Source organism: Falco biarmicus, chromosome 10 (genome assembly GCF_023638135.1).
Source record: "Falco biarmicus isolate bFalBia1 chromosome 10, bFalBia1.pri, whole genome shotgun sequence".
NCBI lineage: Eukaryota > Metazoa > Chordata > Aves > Falconiformes > Falconidae > Falco > Falco biarmicus.
Genome location: NC_079297.1, coordinates 29,241,105 through 29,260,445, shown reverse-complemented (window position 1 = coordinate 29,260,445; position 19,341 = coordinate 29,241,105). Strand labels below are relative to the sequence as shown.

Genomic DNA, 19,341 nt, shown 5'->3' with positions numbered 1-19,341 from the left:
CCTGTAAAATATTATACATATGCTGGAAATTTTTGAATGGAGGCTTCCTGACCTTCACTGTTTTCAAGTATTTAAAGAATCTGTAATTTGTACTAAATTATCTGACATCCTACATCAACAAATGTATCATTCTGCCTGCTTCCTGTTGTTCTAAAATTTAAGTATTTATTTAAGCATGATTAAAAAAAAACGCAAACACAAAGTGTACTTGACAAATTATTAACTATCCTTTAGACCGCTTGAAATCAAAATATTGTCACTAACTTCTTCAAACTTTTGTAAAGAGTTATAAATATGGATTTGGCAACTCAACTAGTTGAATACATTATTATGCCAATATGCCATTCCTGAATTACTGGACACAAGGAAAAGCTTAATAGACAAAATAATCCATAACGTAGCCCGACTAATCCAGGAAATGGGTCAACAAAGACTGAAAAGCCTTTCTGAAAGGCCACTGGAGAGTGCATAGTACAAGTTCTGTGCCAGGCAATGTCAAGCTCTAAAGATAACTGGGGGGAAAAGTAGAGAAAAACAAAACTCTTTTCATTTTTATTTTTAGATGTAGCTGCACAGCACTGCTAATGAACAAAATAGAAGCTTAACTAATAAGTAAGAGGCAGCAACTGTTCTCAATACTCACATAGGTAATCCTTGCCAATTACATTCATTTGTCAATCCCAAACTTACACAGTATCTCAAATCAACTACACACAGTTCAAACAACCCCCCAAAACTGCTACATCAGTCAGTTCAAGATCAATTCACATTTAGAAAAGTATGCAGTTCTGTTATTAGAGGACTGCACTGCACAGCACCTGGTTAAATCATAGCCAAACCTGCTCACAACTGGGGAGCACTCTAGCTGTGCCAGCAGAGTTCTGCGAGGGTTAATTTATCCTGCTTTCTGCCTGGGTAATAGAGAACATGAGTCAGACAAGAAGCCCAAGAGATTAACTTATTTGGTCTTTGTCAGGCTGAGGAGGAAGCGAAGCAGTTTATAAAGCACAGAGCCTTCAGCTAAGACTCCCTCAAAGAATCAACTTTTCACGACTAAAATATTTGTACTAATTTCTGAGCACATACAAGCAAACATGGGTGTGACGTAGTACTGAAACGGAAACACATTTTTAGAGACAAACTTTTGATTTTGGAACTGAAGTGAACCTTTGGAACATTCTGAACCATGAATGTTGCATGTTCTTTGTGAGAAGCAGGGCCAAACAAAAGCTTCTCCACAAACCAGCCTTTGGGGAGGGTGGGAAGAAGTAAGGAACAGGAGGACTGTACAGAATCTGGTATAAATGCCGTAAAAGCCAACTGATCATTAAACAGCATATCAAAGAGACTGTGAAAACAAGTGTGTGTGTGTGTGTGTGTGTGTGTATATATATATATAAAGAGCTTTTCAGCTGATGGATAAATATTCCTACTGCTATCATTCTCCCAGAGTTTAACAGTATCAACTGTGTTCTGCCAACACCGAGTCAAGCAGATGGTTGTCATTCAAACCCAAACCTACTCAGGCACAAGGAAACAAGGATTAAGCACAGAACATGATCTGCTTAGGAAGATAGACAGTGATGTCTGTCATTTGCATGCTGATATCACCTCATTATTACCAGTTCCATTAAATCCCTCCAGAGACCTACTTAAAGGAGCAGCAAAAGCTCTCTGGATTTCTTGACCCTTCAAACACAGCTCTGCCAATACAGAGTGAACATGATCAGCAAACTTTTTTTCAGGGACAATGATACAGCTAAAGACAATTAATAACAAAACATTTAGATAATAACATCTTCATCCCTGAAAGAGAGAACTGCAACACCATTTCATACACACAGTTTTAAAGCTATACATATCTAATATGTGGCTGATAAGCCCAAGATTTATATGAGTGTGCTGAGTTAGTTTTCTCAATAAAGCAGAAAAGACAATGCAAGGTAAAACAGACAAATAATGGCTTCATACGTAGAAAGTACTCACATGGCAGGGAGGTAAATGCCAAATTTACATGAAAGCAGTAACTTAGAATGATACAAGCAAAACCTGAATCACCAAATGAAGGACAGCAACTGAGGGCTCATACAGACAGGCTTGACAGGTGCTACCAAAAATAGATCTTCTTTTCTTAAAATGCTGGTTTTGTGGATTTTTTCTCTCTCTCTCTTTTTTTTTTTTTTTTTTTTTACTGAACACATCAAAACCAAATTCCCATAGACAGCAAACGCCAAGAGGCTGTCAGTAGGTTTGCATATAAAATTAAATCCAGATACAGGGAGAGTGGCAAGTAATATTTCTCCATATTGAACTGTTAAGTATCCGAGTAAAACAGAAGTTTTTGTTCTCTTACCGTCTGCCTCTATATGCATGCAAGGTGTTAACATTTCAGTAACAGTCTATTATGCCTAAATATGACTTATTTTCACATCTCATCTTCTGCTTAGTTATCCAGTAAGATACCTAAAATAAGAAGCTATTTGATTTGGATGTTTAACCCACAAATATCTAGGTATTTCAACCCTGAGAAAATCCTAAGTGGAGATAAACAGTAACGCTGTACAAAACTAGTATCAGGACACAATAACCCTCACAGGCCCGCACTAAAGAAAATTCAGTTAAATAATTTTGTAAAAGAATTTTGAGTGGACTGGGATAATGGACACATACTCATGAATTTAAATGCTGCCCGATTTCCCTAAATGGAGGTGTGAGAGTGCTACTGAAATGTTCCCATATTTCTAGAAATTGTGACTTTCCTTCTTTTGAACTGCTCTTTTTAAGAAACATGGATTTATTGTTTGTACCAAGTATTTTGTGAAACCTTCACTCCCACATACTTCAAAAGATATGTGTGAAAAAATAAGCACACGCTATAAGAATTATTTATAGCAGTTAAACTAGCCAAAATTATCTTTATTCATTCCAATAGCAAATCTAAAATCATAATTTAGTGTGAAGGAGGAATTACTTGCAACTGCTGATTTATTTAAGTAATCAAAAATAGATACTGCAAAATTTACCAGCTCTCCATTGATTTGTATACAGTTAACTGCCTGAAAGTAAAGGGGGATTTCTGTTTAGCCACCAACAAACATTTTAAACTTCAGTGAAAGTATTAATTTTTTTTTTTTCCAAACAATCTGATTTGGTTTTAAAATTTCATGTTAGAAATCAGGAAAACTCTTACAACACAGAACCATTAATTTTTCTGACCACAGATTCAAAGCCATGGCAGGATGAATAGAAAGCAAAGTTATAACCATGACTTTTTAGAACTATCGTAAATGATTCTGCATAAGCTAATTAGCAAAATATGTAATCTAATAGGAAAGTGGCCCAAATAAAAATGATTTATTATATTTATCTCCTCATCATCAATCTCGACAATTCAAGAACTGTCTGGGAATAAAGCCTAAAAAACTTTCACATGTTAATGACAGCCTTTTACGGGACTTGGCCGTAACAGACATCAGAAACCTCATGTGGTGATGTGCACTTACAGATACCAGCATATCATCAAACCTGATCTCGACACTTTAATCTTTTACTTACTCATCAGCACAATGTGCAAACCAGAATCACTGAAAAAGCAAATTTATATGCTAAAGGCATGAGATCGGTACATTTCACACACATCAACAGAAGCAGCATTTGAAGATACCTAATGACTTTTTACCGTGATGATGATTTTTGTCATTTTGTAACTATATATAAAAAAGCAAGTCTCAAACGATCTGAATAAAACTACAATGACTGATTTCAGATAAATACATGGCTTGCTTATTTACATAAAATTTTAAGAGCAAGTATTTCACTCATAGCTAAGAATGAAGCCAACAGACAGGCAAAACAGGGAATTAAAACCACAAAATCATGAGTAGCTGCAATACGAAGAACAGTAAAACATATGGGAAAGAATTCTATGTGTAATGGATTGTAAAATACTCTTAGGAGAAATACTGTAAATTAAATCCTGATGGAACAAATGGATACTCGTAATTTGACTGGATTCATTTAAAGCAGAAAAACGTCCTTCAATAAAACAATACTGAGTGAGAGTAATGCCATTATGATCCTTAGAAAGAAAATATCTAAGAATGAGAAAAGTAGACTATTTCTGGAACGGTACACAGGAAAAATGGTCAAGGATACAGAAGGAACTGCAAACATATTTGTTTCCTGTCTAAGGACTACAAAGTCTTTCTCGAGGAACGTAGCTATTGAAGCATTATATTATCAAATAAAGGCAAAGACAACAAGAACAGAGGTGGCTGATCAGGATATTCTGTTAAGAGCACTCTTCAGCTACTGTTGGTTGATATTCATGGAGCATAAACCCACAAGTATTCAATTAAAGGAACTGCAAAACACTGTAACCATGAAAGTCTCTATTTTCTTAAAAGATCATATTTGGTTTCTCTGCAAAACATTTAATAATCTTTAAAATTTCTTTCTTTTTGAAATCACCTGAGATTTTCCTGACCTCCTGAGATAGTGATATCTCAGCCCACACTGCAACTAAATAGCAATACTGTAAACACAATTTTATAAGAACAAAAATACAGAATGAAATTTCCATAGAACTGTTTTTCTTTTCCTCTCAGCACAAGCATTAACACTGAAGTTTTGAAATTTGAAGTTTTGCAAGGTCTCACGATTTAACTGCTATCAAGTTTGCTTTGGAAAAATGAGAAAAGTTATTTCTGCATTCACACCAGCAAAAGTAGAAAGAAAACTGCTCTGTTTGAGTAGGATCGGTTTCAGTACTTTCTACAAGCAGAGGTAAGCTTCTTTTGCCTTATTCAAATTTGTCTATCTATTTATTAGACATTTTCTTTTTGGAGTTTTGTGTTTTGCTCATCTCTGGATAACAATTTGTTTAATTTGTTTTCACTCTTCTGAGAGGTGTTTTCTTAAGTCCTACATAAATAGAAAATTACTCTCTTAAATATCTCAAAAGACATTTTTGTTTAACAGTTTTAAAAAAATTCACCTCATGGTTACAGAGCAAACAGTAATCCATAATCTTACTATATTTCATCTTGAAAAGCTTTCTTTTAACAAAAACTCATTGCCCACAGCACTTTATCAAATACACAGCTTCAAGTTTCTTTAACAATAGTATGTCAGATAAATTTTCTTTCTGACATTTGTAATTTCCTTAAAACAAACTACTGCATATTTTGTCTCATTCAAAGAGACGTTAGTAACACAAGTTCAGACTGGATTAAAAGTAAGCAAGACTCTTATTTCATGTGCTCTGTTGTTCTGCAAAACTGAACGCCACAAGAAATACCGGTCGCTGCCTCCCACACATTTCAGAATCCTGTCTACTGACAGCTGGCATCACAGCACCAGCATTACACTGGGAGATGACAGAGCTCTCGGTGTATCCACGCATGCCAAACAAATGTTACAAAACTGAGCAGCATTTACTGAAGGATTTTTTTTGATGTTACCTGACTGTAAACTGCTCTACTGGCTGTCATTGAAAGGGACGGTCTTAGGCCACCCACGTGCTGCTGCCTCTTTCTTTACACCTGCATTAAAGCTCACAGATGTCCTAGGTGAGCTAGTTCAAGCTGGAAGAGGGATGGATCTGTTCTCATGGCAGCACTTGGCTATTAGACTGATTTAATCACAGCATCAAACCACAACTTGAGACTGCTGACAGAAAACAGATGTGACTTCCCCTCCTTCCACCCTCCAAATATTTACTGTTAACTTGGTGAGACACAATAGCTCAGCATTGGTGAGCCAAGCACCACTTCAGCACAGGAGATGGGGCAGGACTGTGCAACTGGAAATGGACATTTACAACTGGGATCGGCAGTTTATGCTGCTGCAGAAAGGAAGCCTCAGTGACTGTCCACAATGTGCAGTTATGTGGGAGTGCAGAACAGTCCCTGCACAAAATTCACTACCACAATATCCCTTTATTTCCAACCACATCTAAAAGAATACTTTCTTTTTGTTCTGCTGTTGCAGCAGTAAGGGCCCATTAGCAGTAAATGCCACATCAAATCCCTTAGTAATCTATTTGTTCTTTGACAGACTACACAAATCTACTTGGAAAGCTTGAACGGCAAATTCTCTTTTGCTGGGTTATAGAGCTAATCGCACCTCACTGGCCACTGGGATTTAAACTGAAACTACAACATAAGCCGCAGCACCCATTCATGCAACATGTGGTGCCAGGTTCCATAGGCTGGAGAGTACACAACTTATTAAGATCAAAGACTGATTAGAAGCTTCTTGGTTCTATACTTCAATAAAACCATCTTAATTTAATCATACATGCTGCTAAATTCCAACAAAGGTTATCTATGTTCCCATCACATGACATCTCATGGAAATACAAGAAATTGAGTGAGCTGGGTAAGAAACTTGTAAACTAGCTGACAAGAGGTAAAAAAAGTTCTGGTTCATATAACTGAAGTCTCCTAACAAATATGAGATGTGGAAAGGGCACCACACTGAGGCTTGGTGCATCTCCCAGTTATAGGTATTACTGTACTGAAAATGCCGCATTTGGTCACTTCATATGCTGTGCACATTAAGTCTCTAATGGCTTAGCTGCCCTTATATTATATCTGAACATAACGAAGTATTCAAATATAAACAATACTTGCTCCATGTTATATCTGAACATAACGAAGTATTCAAATATAAACAATTCTTGCTCCATGTTGAAGATGCTAGGATTTTCTTGGTCAACAAGCTGCAGCCAGCTCACATCCTGACTGTGCAGTGACCCCTTCATAATGTTTCCCAGCCATACAAATACACATATATTTATCAGGAATGTCTTTTCCCATTTATACAGTAATTCAATAGTCATCTGTTGGCATAAAGTACACTACATCAGAGGCTGAACTATCTCCCCAAAACCAGAATTAAAATAATGAGAAACTATTATGTGACAGCAAACATTCCTCAAAGTGTCAACAAACTGTGGGCATTTAAATACATCTTGCATTTAGAAATATGGCACTGAAGGGTGTAAGAACAGTGAAAGAGCCCAGCATTTTGCCATCATGACTGTATCAAACAATCCCAAATCGATCAAACATCATCTTAAATTAGTGACACTGCTCGTCACTGCTACTCACAGCAGAAGGTGTTTCAAAATTTTTCTCCCCCTACGGACAGAAATTATCTTTTAAATTCCACTGTCATGACCTTTTTCCATGAGTTTGTTCTTGATGCTCACTTTTTTCTGTAGCTTAAGCAGGTGTACCTCTGAACTCCTCTCTTTGAACAGTACTGATGTAAAAAGCAGCAAATGGTAATACATATGGTCTATGATAGGGTGCAAAATAAAAGGATAAAATACAGCACAAAAACATAACACTGTTCAAAAAGCAGTCATCAAAGGCCAATATGAGCAACAATATGACCAACAATTTAAATATTCCTTTCAGATTTTGTGTTGGTTTGGTATTTATGTCTTCTAAAAGGGGGTATACTTTTTAAGCAGCAGAACAACTTTTACTTCCCTTCAGAATAAAAGCACAAAGCATAGCAAGTCCTACGAGTATTGTGAATTTTAAAATTAGCTATCAGAAAAGTTGGGTAAGTTGAGGAACATCATAAATCAGTTTTTCCCTTTTTTATTTGATAGGTATTTTCTAATAATTATGGTAAAATTAACTATATTTTAATGTTACTACATAATCATAAATTTTATATGAAGCTAAATGAAAATAACAATACTTTAAAAAAAAAACCACCAATGACTCTTCGTAATTATAAAACGTCAAATATTACCTAAAAAAAATAAATCTTAATCACAGAAGTAGTAATTTCTGGCTCCACTTCCTATTATTTTCCTGACATGGTTCCATGTAAGATACATCTGTCTTAGGAACACTGAGATATACATTTTTATGAATAATTATCCCAGTGTTTAACTACAGACCAAGTACACCTATTTCATTGACAAACTAGAAGCAAGTGTCATTCCTGTATCATGCCACTAGCCAACGTAACCTTTGACTTACAATCAAACCACCTCTGAGTTACTGCGTATTGACCTCTACTGTCTTCTGAAACAAGAATTATTTAATTAGTTCCATTTACAGTACTAGAAGTGAAATACTTCTAATACGATTGGGCTCTTTCTCAAACACCACTGTGTAGTCCAGAATGCAGTTCCTCTGCTTGACTTACACTTTCTAAAAAGCTGAATGAACCAGCAACAGTGAAAGTTAAAGACTATCTGTGGAAGAAGCAACAAGGTAGTTAATGCTAACTCAGCAAGAAGAAAATCAAATTCCAGTGTCACTAAGAACAGAGACTGAAACCAATATCCACAAGCATAAGACTGCACAACTGGACTGTGGTTCTGGGAAAGAAAAAGTATCTGCATCCTGCTTGCTACTGACTATCAGAAATGCAAAACAGTGTGTTTGGATTCAATTGTAGAAAATCTCTACTTTGCTATTTAACCCCTCTCTTATCAAAGCCTACCCTTCTCATAAAAGTAGTACACAGGTTAAGGACTTCAGATGGAGGGCACTTATGGGGTCAGTCTTAGGATCTCACATGACAGTGCCCTCTTTTCCCAAGCATTCAGATTCTCTTGCTCTTAAGCTACACGTGCCAACTAAAATTTTCAGCTAGTCCCCTATATAGGATGCAGTTTAACCATAACAGTCTTGTAAATCACTCGCCTTTGACAGTACTGCTAATATTGCACTCTTTTGGTATACATGTGTCTACTGATTTCACCTGAAACTGTGACAGTGAGTAGACTACAAGATCTTCCCCTTCTTCAGCAAAGCAAAACACCTTGCACTTGAACTCTTCTGCTGTCTATTGGTGTTGAGGTCTGACTCCACACAGTGATTCTTTGTACTTTCTACTCAAGACTTTTAGAAGGTAAACAGTGAGAATTAAAGAACCACCAGCTGCCAGGGCCTAGCAATGGCATGCTGCTCCATAACAGAAGGCAAAGCAGGTGCCAGGTATGGAAACAAGGTGGGAAGGAGCAGTGCCCTCACCAACATGTGGTGGAGTCCCACAGTACCCAGAGCAAGATGAGTTGGGTAGCTCCACTGACAGCAGCTAGGTTCAGCCAAAAGTTGTGATAGTCAGACAAGCCCATAGTAATGAGGTAAGTCTGAGGTCAAGCCAGGAAGTCAAGGGAGTATGGCAAGGTCAGGATTAGGTCCAGCAATGGCAGCCAGGTCAGTCACAGTGACCACCAGGCAAGCCCATAGTCATAAAGAAGACCTGATATCAAGCCAGGACATCCAGTCCATGAGTGAGGATCCGGCTCAGAGAGGTATGCTGCCAGAAACAAGCATCGCTGCAACAGGGCTCAGGCAAGGAGCAAGGACATGGCCTGAGCTTAAGTACAGCGTCCAAGCGAAGAGGTCAACAAGCCCCTCCTTCTTGCATCTTTCACACAGAGCTTTCCTCAACGGTCTGAACCAAGGCTGCACAGCTGTGCTACATCAACGCTGACCTTGAGCACAGGCAGCTCAACCCTGTAAGGAGGGGTCTGGGGAGGCTGTCGATGCACTCAGGGCCCTGACATTAGCTTTCAAAGGAAATACTTATAAGAACCAAGGACAGAGCCTGCTGAACTATCAGCCTAAGCAGAGATTTCAAGTCTGAGAGCAAAATGTATGCTGAATGTTATTGGCACAACTACAGAAACATTTTTTAAAAAGTGGGGTTTAATGAGTTAACCGGAATTGTAAAGTGCAAGTCTGTCAGATTAAAATATCTCTGCACATAAAAATATCTGCCTCCAAACAGAGATGGAGTGGCATATCTTCACTAAAAATAATTTAAATAATGCTGTTGTAATTAAGATCTTCCCCAAAAAACAAATTTCCAAACACACAAAACAATTTTAATATTCACTATCAAACCAAAAATATTAAATCCCCCCATCATTCTTCATTAATTTCTAAAAAAATGAAATGACTGAAAAACAAGAAAATGAGAACATACAGCATTTCTTTTACTTCTATACACTTTGATAGTCCACTCAAAAAAAATGATAAACTGGTACGATAGTTAACATATGATGCTGTCACCTTATTATGAATGGATTTATCACTGTATAACAGTAATGGGGTTTAGCTCCAATAAAAAATCATTGTCAGTGTCCCACCGTGGGAACCTGCGGAAAATCATTCACTTCCCTTTACTTGCTTAGCGTTAATTAATTTTAAGCAGCTCTCTGCAGTATCTGCTCTGATGCAAAAGAAAGGTAGGAACATGAAAGTAGGGAGAAAGGACAGATAACTCTCCGAACTCCTAAGTCACAGTGTTGAACTTTGGAATTGAATAGCCATATTAAAAAAAGTACACGTTACCAGTACTATTAATACTGGAGTGGAGCATTTTGAACTGCTTGTGCTGAAGTACTTCCCTGCTTATCAACTCTGCCATCATCACACACATCTGCCCTAGTAGTTCTATTTTGTGCAACTGTAACAATGTCTGAAGTTTGATCAACCAGTCACTTCTGACATCTGGAATTACTGATGTTCAATGACACTGCAGTCTTCAATTACATTATATTTAAAGTACTTGTTTTGGAGGTTTCACATATTGCCAAATGGTATACACACAATTTCTTGATTAAAAGTATTTTAAGATCTGTAAAAAGGTTGAAGGATAATGAAGTTTAACACATTCATGCAAGTTACCTCATAGGTTGGACAAAACTAAAGACAAGCTTGCCAAGCAACCTGTGTCAACCTAGCATTACCATCCATCTTCATCCTGTTCCATCTACTTAATCTCTAATCTACACAGCCCTGAATTCAAGGCACCCTTACCTTGTGCCCTCATCCAGAAGATTCATAGCAGAATTTACTTCAAAGTTTCATTTTTGCCACTTAAAAAATTACTTCCTTTGTAACACTGAAAGTCAGTCTGAGTCCTACTGAAAATACTTGAGTAGTGAATTAAAGGTATGAGCACAGAAAAATGAAACCCAACAGAGGAAATAAGGGGATAGGAAAACAGGTAAGAGACTAAACAAGAAGGAAGGAAAACTTTTGTTTTCTATTAAGTGTTTGGAACATAGGGGGAAACATTAATTCTTGAGGAAAATAATTTTTCATGATTGTTCTGCTCAGCTTAGTGGTGTGATTCATGCTACCAGTCCTTGAAATGTGCAAAAATTACAAGTACTGGTTAAACTTTAGGTTCTTGTTTTGCTGCTCAGGTCCCTCATATAATTTTGTGTCTTAGATTCTTTGGGAAAAACTGCCTGTGGGGAGACAGAGGTGTGTGTCTCAGGTACAAATGACTGAATATGGCAGTGCTGAATAACCATACTACCAACAGAATGGAGAAGGCAAGTAGGGATGGAGTTCAGAGAAACAGAAGGAGCTTAATGCAGAAACACAGGAATGTACTGTTAATCCAGTGAGAGAACAGAGAAATATGACCAAAATCTCCATTGAGCCTGAAGAAGGCTACTGTGTTTTGAAGTTTTTATAGATTCCTACCATCTTACTAACAGACAATGAGAAATAGAAGAGTACTGAAAGTCTTCTAGCTACCACAGATCATTTTTTAAAGTAACTTTATGATTACTGTTTTTCCAGCTATCCCTGTTGATGAAATAATTTTTAGATGTAGTGATCCAGCTACAGGCCTGGATTCTGTCACATTATTCTCAGATATTAAGTCTGTTAAAATAAAAAAAGAATGTATGACTTAAAATGTCAAACACTGCTGTTCTTTATTATCAAGCTTAAAACCTTTGGGGATGTTTTTCCCAACTGTAGTTTAACGCCTAAGTAAAAATAACGTCTATTTCCAGATATGCTGCAAACTTGGTAATACAGGGAGGGTCATCTGCTGACACAGTATTATCCTGCCAAGCAGAAAAACCATGATGAGACTATTATTGCACAATATTTCTCAAAATAAATGTTGAAATTACTTTTGTATCTATTCATAGTGGTAAATTTTGTCTTGCTGCCCATCTTCTTCAAAGAAACAGCTATTTTTAAAAAGGTGATTTATACAGTACACAAATATTTTTCTAGTTACACTTCAATTTTCTATTAATAATTTAAATAGAATTAAGTGACTTGTACCGGCAAAGAAATAACTGAACATGTCATTATTTGACAAACAGCTTAGTGAATATTTGTGTCCTTAACACAAGCATTTGACAGGTAACAGCTGTCATTAAAGTAATTAGCAAACACCACACCGGGCAACGCTTTTGCCCAGGTTGGTAGGGACAGCTACACATTAAGCTCCTGTTCAAATGGAACAAGAGAAACAGAGGAAGTATAAATATCGTTACAAAAAGCACAAAAACCTTCTGACAAGCTCAACTATGATCTCCAGAGGAAAGGATTAGGCCTTATCTTAGAAAAATAAACTTTTCCAAAGGGATGAGCTAAGATGTTCTACCACATCCTTCTGGACTCATTGCCTTTTATTATGAGTTAATTAAATTAACCCATAAGACTGCATGAAAAATGAGAATAAATGAGAATTTATTTAAAGCAGTCTGTTTGTATTTCCAGGTCCTCTTTTTATATTCACCAACCATTGTAAACAGACATATGTAGCTATATTATGAATTCTTTTTTAGTAAACTTAAACAGAAATTTAGCATTAACAAACCTTGCCCTTAAAAAGATGACAGTCCACCACCTACATGTGAAAGGAACTGTGTGCTATTCTGTGATGTACACTATGAAAATACAAACATTTTTTAATTTGTGTCCTTAGAGAGACAAGGTGATTCTATCATTATGCTATATCCCCAGATACTTAAGACACAAAAACTTGCAAAGGGACATGAGCTGGGAACTGAGGCACATTTGGGGGGTGGGGGTGGGGAAGCAATGATCAGAAATAGGTGGAAAAAGCAAGCCTTTTTTGCAAAGGGTTCAAGTAGCTGCTTAAATAAATAAATCTACCTGCAAACTTGTTTCCCTATTCCTTAACTAATTTCAGGCCCATCCCCAAGCAACTACTACTGTCCTCATCACCAAAGAACAGGAGAGAGGCAGGAAGAGGACCTATACAAGACCATTATACAAGCTCTTCCTAACAGTTCTGATAGTCTTGTAAAAGAGAAAACCACACCACAACAGAAAATAACTTTTCTTCCCCTATGAACTTGTATGGTCTTTTCAGGGAAACAGGATGTAAGCCTATACCTTTTGTTTGTGAAGATTTACCCCAAGTTTTATAATCACACTTTCTTCAGTCTCTCTCTTCTTCAGGCTAGCTGAAGCGTCACTAACCAGAATTGTGAGTAATAGGCAAGTTTTCCTTCCAAATCTCCCTTTCTCTCCCTCTCCTTCTGCTGATTTTCATATCCTTCCATGCACCATAACTGGAAAGGGCACCTGGTAGGCACAGGCTTACAGACTTATACTTTTTACAAGCCACCAAGAAAGATTGGACCTCCAAACGTTTACTGGAACTTAGGGGAAGAAAGGAACGCAGAAGAACAGCAAAACCATAGAAACCACACTATTTACAGCAGGAAGGCTAACGGAGAATGCAAAATGAAAGATGAGATGGTAGACAGAGTAAATCAGCAGTATAGATATTGGAAGGTGTATATGAGCTAATAAGGAATTACACAATTTCAAAATATAGAGATAAAGGATCATTGATGGCTAGGACAACAATTTTAGGAGTCCTGGTTACACACCAAACTCTTCAGTACTCTGCTACAGCATCTTTAGCAAGTTACACGACATCCATCTGCATATATTTATCCATTAATAAAATGTAGTTAATAATATTAACTTAAATCCTATGTGTGTAAAAGGAATTTTAAATTCTCATATGGAAGTTTTATAGATCAGTTTTATACACAAAGTGGAATTTAAAAAAGCTTACTCTGCAAACATGCTCTTACTAAGAATCCAAGAGGAAAAGGTGGTCTTCAGTTTGCTCTTCCATATTTACTTTTCCACGCTGTCTTTACAGAGTTCCCCCCTATAAATCTGATACATACAATGACTGTTCAGATTATCTGCCTTCATTGCCTTCCTCAGACCGATTCTGTGACAAAACACAACCCCAATCTGCCATACAAAAGCCATGTGTCACAAGACATGGTGGCTAACCTACCTAAGCACTAGCTAGTAGCCTGGCTTTCTTTGACGTTTTCAGAACCATGAATTTTACAATTGCCCAAAACAAACTGCCTCAACTTAGGTATCACATGCTGTACTTCAAGAACATGGTGTATCATACCATACTTACGGTACCTCACACCATATTGTCTATCTTCAGAAAAGATGAAAAGTTGTTGGGCCTATGCATGTTATAAACATTGCCTGCAATCCGATCCGAGCAATCTTAATGACTCTTGACATAATAAGCCAAGTGAAACCTCAGGGACTGTGGCAAGGATAAGTACCATCCAGACCATGATAGCCATGGTTTTTTACTTTAAACTATCAAAAAAATAATAACAAACCCTGTGGAATAATAGTCTTTGCGGAAGGATACAATTAACTTTTATCAGTAGTAGATGGCATTGTGCTCATCAGATCTGATGCTACTTCCTGTGACATCAACTTTTACTCCTCTTCACTATTCTTTTTCCAGTTTGCCTCCATTCTTATTGCCTATTTGTGAGAAGAATGGATGACAACACGTATTCTGAAGTTGTTTGATTACTTGAGACTAAACATGATGTTCAGAGGTTCAGAGAAGATTATTAATTGTGCCTTTATCCATGGCTGCTACAAGTTTGTGCTTCCAAGTCACAAGCCAACAGAAAGATAACTAACAGTGTGTTAAAATCTAATGAGACATGCAAGACTAGTATTGAAACACCCAGAGAACAGTGACATGATGCTGTAATTGTAACCAAGAAGTAAGCATTTGATGAGGATTGTGTTAGATCATCTTCTTGAAAGATAGGGATTAACATATAGTAACAGAATAATATGAATTCCACACAGTTACCAATATCAGTACATGGCATCTTTTCTATTAACCTTTTCAGTTACGCTAGTTTTATTATTAACCTCTTTGGTTTTGTTTGGAGTTTGTACAGTATCCTAAGGGGCAGGCAATCTTTTTACATGAATGTTTCTGTAATTAAACAGAGACCAGGCTCACTTCTGCTCACAGTACACTTAGAGATACTAGATAATATTGGAGATAACTTACCACAAGCAGGATGTATAATAAGGTTATATGAATGTCTGATTGGGGGATACAAGCACTATTAGTCATTCTTTCATTCAAAAGGAATTAATATTTACCATGTACTTTCTTGGCACATGATTTGGACTGAATGAGAACAGAAAATACTTCACTGATAATTTCAAAAAAATTTTTTAAAGCAGACCTAGACATACCCAGTTGCTGAAAGAGAAGAGCCACACTGGTGCCTGTAACAGGAAGGCTATCATGTAGAGGAGTCTGTATCAGTTGTCTGTCTCCAGCTCCCAAAGAAAACAATTTCTGTAGAAAGAATTTTTTTAATTGAGTATAAATTTAAATTATATAGAATAAACAAGCTGTTGTCATACAGATAAGTGATTCATCCTGGGAAAATTATTTGTTTTGTGTACAAAAGTTTGAAGTCAGTAAGAATAATTGAATTGACCAACAGAAATATGAAATATAATTTGAGGACAATTATACGTCCCCTTGAACATATAGCACGATAGCTCCTTCCTCGCATTTCCATTAAATTAGTTAAATAGTTATGGCTTTGAAGGCCTTCAATATCAGACCTTTAATAATACACTAAAAAACCTTCCAGACAAAGAAAAAAAGTTTAGAACACACTCAAATCAGAAAAATATGTATTATTTTCTAACTGTAGTTCTTTGCCATCTACTGTCTGCAGGCATGTTTTAAGTATGAACATACTTAAATGTTCATACTTTTATATATATATCTCATATATAATCAGATATATGGTTACTGAAGGGACGCTTCTACTCCCATGTTCCTGCTCTGTGTTTTAAAATAGAATTAAAACTTCAGTTACCTTTCCAGCAAAAGAACATACCTCCCTTGAGGGAGGCAGGAAATAGTAGTGAAAGGAATGCACTTGTGTATCACATCTCAGAAAGAATTTTAACTGCAAAATAGTCTTGCTTTCCTCTCCTCTAAGTAAATCCACATGACATTCAAGCAGTGGATGATTTTAGGTGGTTACCTCTAACCACTACCTACCATGAGCTAAGGAGGTGTTTCTGTACAAGCAGTAAGTATGGGACAACTCCACTTTGTATGGCTGCAAAGTTGCTGAACGTATGAAGGTAGGAATCTCTAGTTGCTGCACAGTCAATGTTTGACACCAAAACACTCCACGGTAACACCAAGCAAGTCCCTGAGCTATAGCAGAGATGGTCCTCTCCAGCACTTCAACAGCAGACCTGTATGCAAGTCAGCAACTAATTTCACAGTTATTTCAATGGCAGCCACATGAATAACCTGGGAGGCTCCTCAAGGACTTCCGGAGATAAACACTGGAAGAGTGTCCCCATTCTAAGATATATAATGCAGATTCAGCCCTGGAAGCATGAAGCTTAAAGAAAAAATTTCTGATTAAAATGATAGTTTGACACTAGCAAATTTAAAATTTGAACTGAAAGAACTTTTTATTTGAAGAAAGAAAGCAGAAGGGAGAATAGTCAGAGGACTTCTCCTCCCTCTTCTCGCAGAGCAAACGGCCACTGAGGAAAGCTGTATTTGGGGGGCGGGGGGGGAAGACGATAGAAGAATAGCCAGAAGTTCAAGTGGATCACCAAAACTTGTAGTATGATATTCAAGTACCACTGGAGAAGAGGATTGCTGATGAGGGGATGCAATCTAATTACTCTCCTTCAAAACCAAAAAGCTTGGCATCCAAAAGCACAAAGACATGGCTGCCCGGAGAGCAGTAAGGTAGGTCTTGACTAAACTGAGAGGACATTTTGCCACTCGGCACCAAGAAATTCCACAGCAGCCAAGGCTATGGGAAAACCAGAAAAGAATTAGGGATTTGTAAGATTTCAAGAAGGCTGATAATCCATGGTTGGGTGGGAAACATGAGAAAATATGCATGAAACTGTCTTTAAAATGCCATTTGCATACTTAGTTTCCAGGTATGTTTCATGATAATGACTACAATTTCCCAGTAGTGTCACAACATAAAGTGAAGGCCAAGCAAATAAGACATGACTGGTTTGGTAGAAATCCACAAATGTATAGGAATCATTTACTGAAAGTAAATCAACAAAAACCCCTGACTTTCTGCTCACAGAAGGCATAGGTAAAAAGCAGGAAGAAGTGTATTTGCTCAGAAACTTTCTTCTTATTTTTGAATGCATGGACTATCTGGAATATTTCATTACCTCTGAGAAAACCATGTTCAAGTTACTTTTCTGGCATTTTTTGTAAATTCATGAAAACAGAAATTTAAAAGAGTTACCAAAGAAAAGACCAGTGGAATCCTGAACTGCATCAAGGAAAAGACACAGGTAAATGAACTAAAGTGAAGGACATGTTAAAAAATGGCAAAGGAAAAAAAATACCTGTAGCAAGCAGAAATATTACTGAACACGTATTATTATTACAGAGTAAACTTATACAAACTGCTTGATTTGTTACTGTGCCTTGTAAAAAGCCAACTCAGTGACAAAATTAACCCTTTGACCTTATCCTGGAATGGAATTTTTGCTGTCTTTAGAAGACAGGCCACAGGGAAAGCACTCACAGGCCACAGGGAAAGCACTCAGCTGAACTATGATCTTTTTTTCTTCAAAAATATTTCAAGAATTTATTTTTTGTTTTCTTCATAAATTAAATTAACTGGAAAAATACCTTTTTTTTTTTTTTTTTTTTTTTTTCCATTTACCTGAGACCCTCCCGAAGCAGGGACAAGGCATGAACAGAGATTTGCAATGAGAGTCTCCAGTGACACATTCAGGCTGTCCACATACACAGTATAGATCAGGCCAAGGCAAGCCTAGAAAGGTAGACAAAATATATTAGACTGCTATACAGGGAAAGCAGATATCAAATTACTTAAAGATCTATGTATATAATTTTTTTCAAATAAGTATCTTAACATTCATTAATGTAGTGAAGTATCTTTCAACTGAAGACAAAGTAATTTGCTACAGAAGCAATCATCCATTAAAAAAAAAAATGAGCTGGGCTACTTAGAAGGGACGTATGTGCTGGCAGGTGTAGATATATTCTTTTTTTATAAGAAATTCCATGTTTAATATTTGCGCCTTGTTCACGATACCAAGAATACTTTACCACAAGTTACTTTTAAAAAATTAAAACCTCAACATAGCTTCATGTGTGCTTTGAATTCTATGGAACCAAGCCTGACTGCTTTCCAGAGCAGAACACTGATGAATCAATGAGGATTTGAGTCTCATTTTAAGACTAGCAACTATTCCATGTTATTTAACTTACATTCTCAATTTTACTAATTTAATATAAATGTTTTTTTAATTTAACAGTATATTAAAACTTCAGCATTTTTTTTAATGGATCCAGTTTTGATTGAGAAATCATAGACACAGTTGGTTTTTTTTTTTTACTAATTTTTACTTACATTTTTACTAATAATGTAAGATGACTCAACATTACATTCTAAGACGACTTTGGAAAAAGGAAACAAATAACTTAGTTTCACAGCATCCTTTTGGTGCCTTTTATCTGTTGTAATTTTGATAAATCAGCAAATATTTTAGGAATTATCTTCTTAGAAATAATTCCAACAGTAACTTTTCATATAACACATAGTTAAGCTGTGAAACTCCTTGCCATGGGTTGTTGTAAAATCTGAGCATTAAGAAACTGAAAAAATTATATGAGAAAACCCACACACTGACACTTCTGGTTCAGGATGTCATTTAACTCTAATTCACATTGAATGAGGAAATTATTTTGTGGAATTATTTCTATACCCTGTCCTATTCTTATGCACTTTGCTTTGCATTTGCTACAGGCCGCTATCAAGAGACAAAATACTGTGCTGCATGGACTTTTAATCTCACTCGGTACAGTCATTCTTAATGTCTAATGAAAACTTAACTGTTGAATGATTTCCTCCTTTGATCTGTAGACTGAACTATATTTGTTTCTGTTAATATATATCAGCTTAATAAAAAGTTAAGCTTTTCATTTATCTCAGATCAGTCATATTTCATCAGCTGAAAGTAATCCAAGATCCTAACTCTCTGTCGTGCATCTTAATTTGATCTGGAAGAGGCTCTGACACTGTGCCTTGCATATGGAGGAAAACTAGGATTTTGCTATTAATTCACCATTATATATTTAATCAAATATTAATTACTTGTTTTTACCAGAGCAACTCTTGTTTTGTCCTAATAATTCCCCGAAAAAACT

The 19,341-nt window shown here is 36.6% G+C and overlaps 1 protein-coding gene across 5 annotated transcripts in view; it reads right to left on the bottom strand.

Moving 5' to 3' along the window:
- Positions 1-19,341, bottom strand: part of SBF2 (SET binding factor 2) — a 255,131-nt gene that overhangs the window by 118,578 nt on the left and 117,212 nt on the right. For all 5 annotated transcript variants that reach the window (XM_056353901.1, XM_056353896.1, XM_056353899.1 and 2 more), the window contains exons 5-6: positions 17,831-17,941; positions 15,336-15,441 (exon numbers count right to left, since the gene is read on the bottom strand). In XM_056353901.1, the coding sequence (XP_056209876.1) occupies positions 15,336-15,441; positions 17,831-17,941 (217 nt within the window). The remainder of the gene's footprint in view (positions 1-15,335; positions 15,442-17,830; positions 17,942-19,341) is intronic.